General features: G+C 55.0%; 1 protein-coding gene across 1 annotated transcript in view; it reads left to right on the top strand.

Moving 5' to 3' along the window:
• The first annotated feature begins 273 nt into the window (after positions 1-273).
• Positions 274-1,545, top strand: part of SKIV2L2 (Ski2 like RNA helicase 2) — a 141,353-nt gene continuing 140,081 nt past the window's right edge. Inside the window, exons 1-2 of the mRNA XM_019517860.1 lie at positions 274-415; positions 551-682. Of these exons, the coding sequence (XP_019373405.1) occupies positions 303-415; positions 551-682 (245 nt within the window). The 5' untranslated portion in view covers positions 274-302. The remainder of the gene's footprint in view (positions 416-550; positions 683-1,545) is intronic.

Below are 1,545 nucleotides of genomic sequence, written 5' to 3'. Positions count from 1 at the left end.
GCAACGGCGGTGGCTGCCGACACGGCGGGATGGACCGCGCCAGCCCCCGCGCCACCGCGGTGCTTCTTGCTCTTGCCACCCATAGGTTCGCTGCCTCAGGCCGGCCACTGCGCTCCGGCTGGCTGCGGCTATGCAGCCGGCGCCGCTTCCGCTTCCGGGGTAAAGGCCGCCCCCATATGTGGGGCCGGCGGTCTATGCCGGGTGCGCGGTGCATGGTGGGAGAATTGCGTCCTTCCGCCGCGGCAGCCTCGCTTCACATCGTTTCCGCCGCGCGCGGGGCCTCGTGGGACGGGGCAGCAGCGATGGCGGACGCGTTCGGGGACGAGCTGTTCAGTGTCTTCGAGGAGGAGGCGGCCGCGCCTTCGGGCGCCAAGAGAGCCAGGGCGGGGGCTGTCGAGCCCGCCGGCAAGGCCGGGTGAGGGGAGGGGAGGGGGAGGGAGGGGTCGTGGCCGTGGTTTTTGCCTGCAGGGGCCGGGCCGCGCTGTCCGAGGGCGCCGTGAGCCGCCTGGGAAAGGGCAGGCGTGAATCCCCGCCCGTGTTTGCATTGCAGGAAACGTGCCAATGCCAAATCTCCAGCAGCCTCGGCCGGAAAAACCAAGACAGAGGCAGAGGTGGACAGTACCGAGGATGCCGTGTTTGCAAAGAAGGTCAAGCTGGAGGATGGCGTGGCGGAGGAGGTGAAGTAAGTGCTAGTTTGTTACCTGTTGCTTGTTTTCTGTGAAGTGGGGGACTAACAATAACTGCGTGTGGAACAGGCTGGTCAGTTGTGGGTTATTTAACTGGCGTTAGTGTCCTGCAAACAAGCATCACGAGCATCGAGGTAACAATCATTCAATATCAGCTTAGTCAGGCCAGGCACATCATCAGGGTGCCCAACTCCAGAGTCCCAAAGCAAGCCGTATTCTCTCAGCTCTGCCAAGGCATTCATTCACTCAAACGGGGGCAGAGAAAGCCCTTCAGGGATGTCCTCAGGGCCAACTTAAAAAAAATATATCATTATCTATGTCAGCCTGTGGGAGACTTGCTGAGGACTGCCCCAAATGGAGGAAGAGTCTGCTGCAGGCATCTCAGTACTTTGAAACCTCACGACAACAAGAGAAGATGGAAAAGCAGAAATGGCAGAAACAGCGTGTCGGGGAGCAAATCAAGAATCCAGCACCACTCACCCTACACGGAAACATGTTAGAGCAACAGTAGAGTCTCTCGATCCCATCTCTCAGCTATCTTTGGACACGCACAAGACAATCATGGAAGAAGATCATCTCTGGCTGCAAGGGATTGCCAAAGATTTAACTGAATTTGTTTCCAATTGGTTAAAAGAAGAATGGAAAAACATGCAAGTTATTCTATGGGTATGCAGTGATTTTAGCATGTAAGTGTATTTAGCTAAATTTCTGAACAGATACCATCATGGATGTTTTAAAATAAAAAGGTGTGAAAAACTGGTTAGTGAGTTCAGCTTCCGCAGAAATTAATTTGAGGCTTGTGTTTATAGAAAAAGATGAAATAATAGCCAGGCGCTTAGTGGTGAACAAACTTGCTGCT

Source organism: Gavialis gangeticus, unplaced genomic scaffold (assembly GCF_001723915.1).
Source record: "Gavialis gangeticus isolate Ggan-Ray unplaced genomic scaffold, GavGan_comp1, whole genome shotgun sequence".
Lineage (NCBI taxonomy): Eukaryota > Metazoa > Chordata > Crocodylia > Gavialidae > Gavialis > Gavialis gangeticus.
This window is presented reverse-complemented; position numbering and strand designations above follow the sequence as displayed.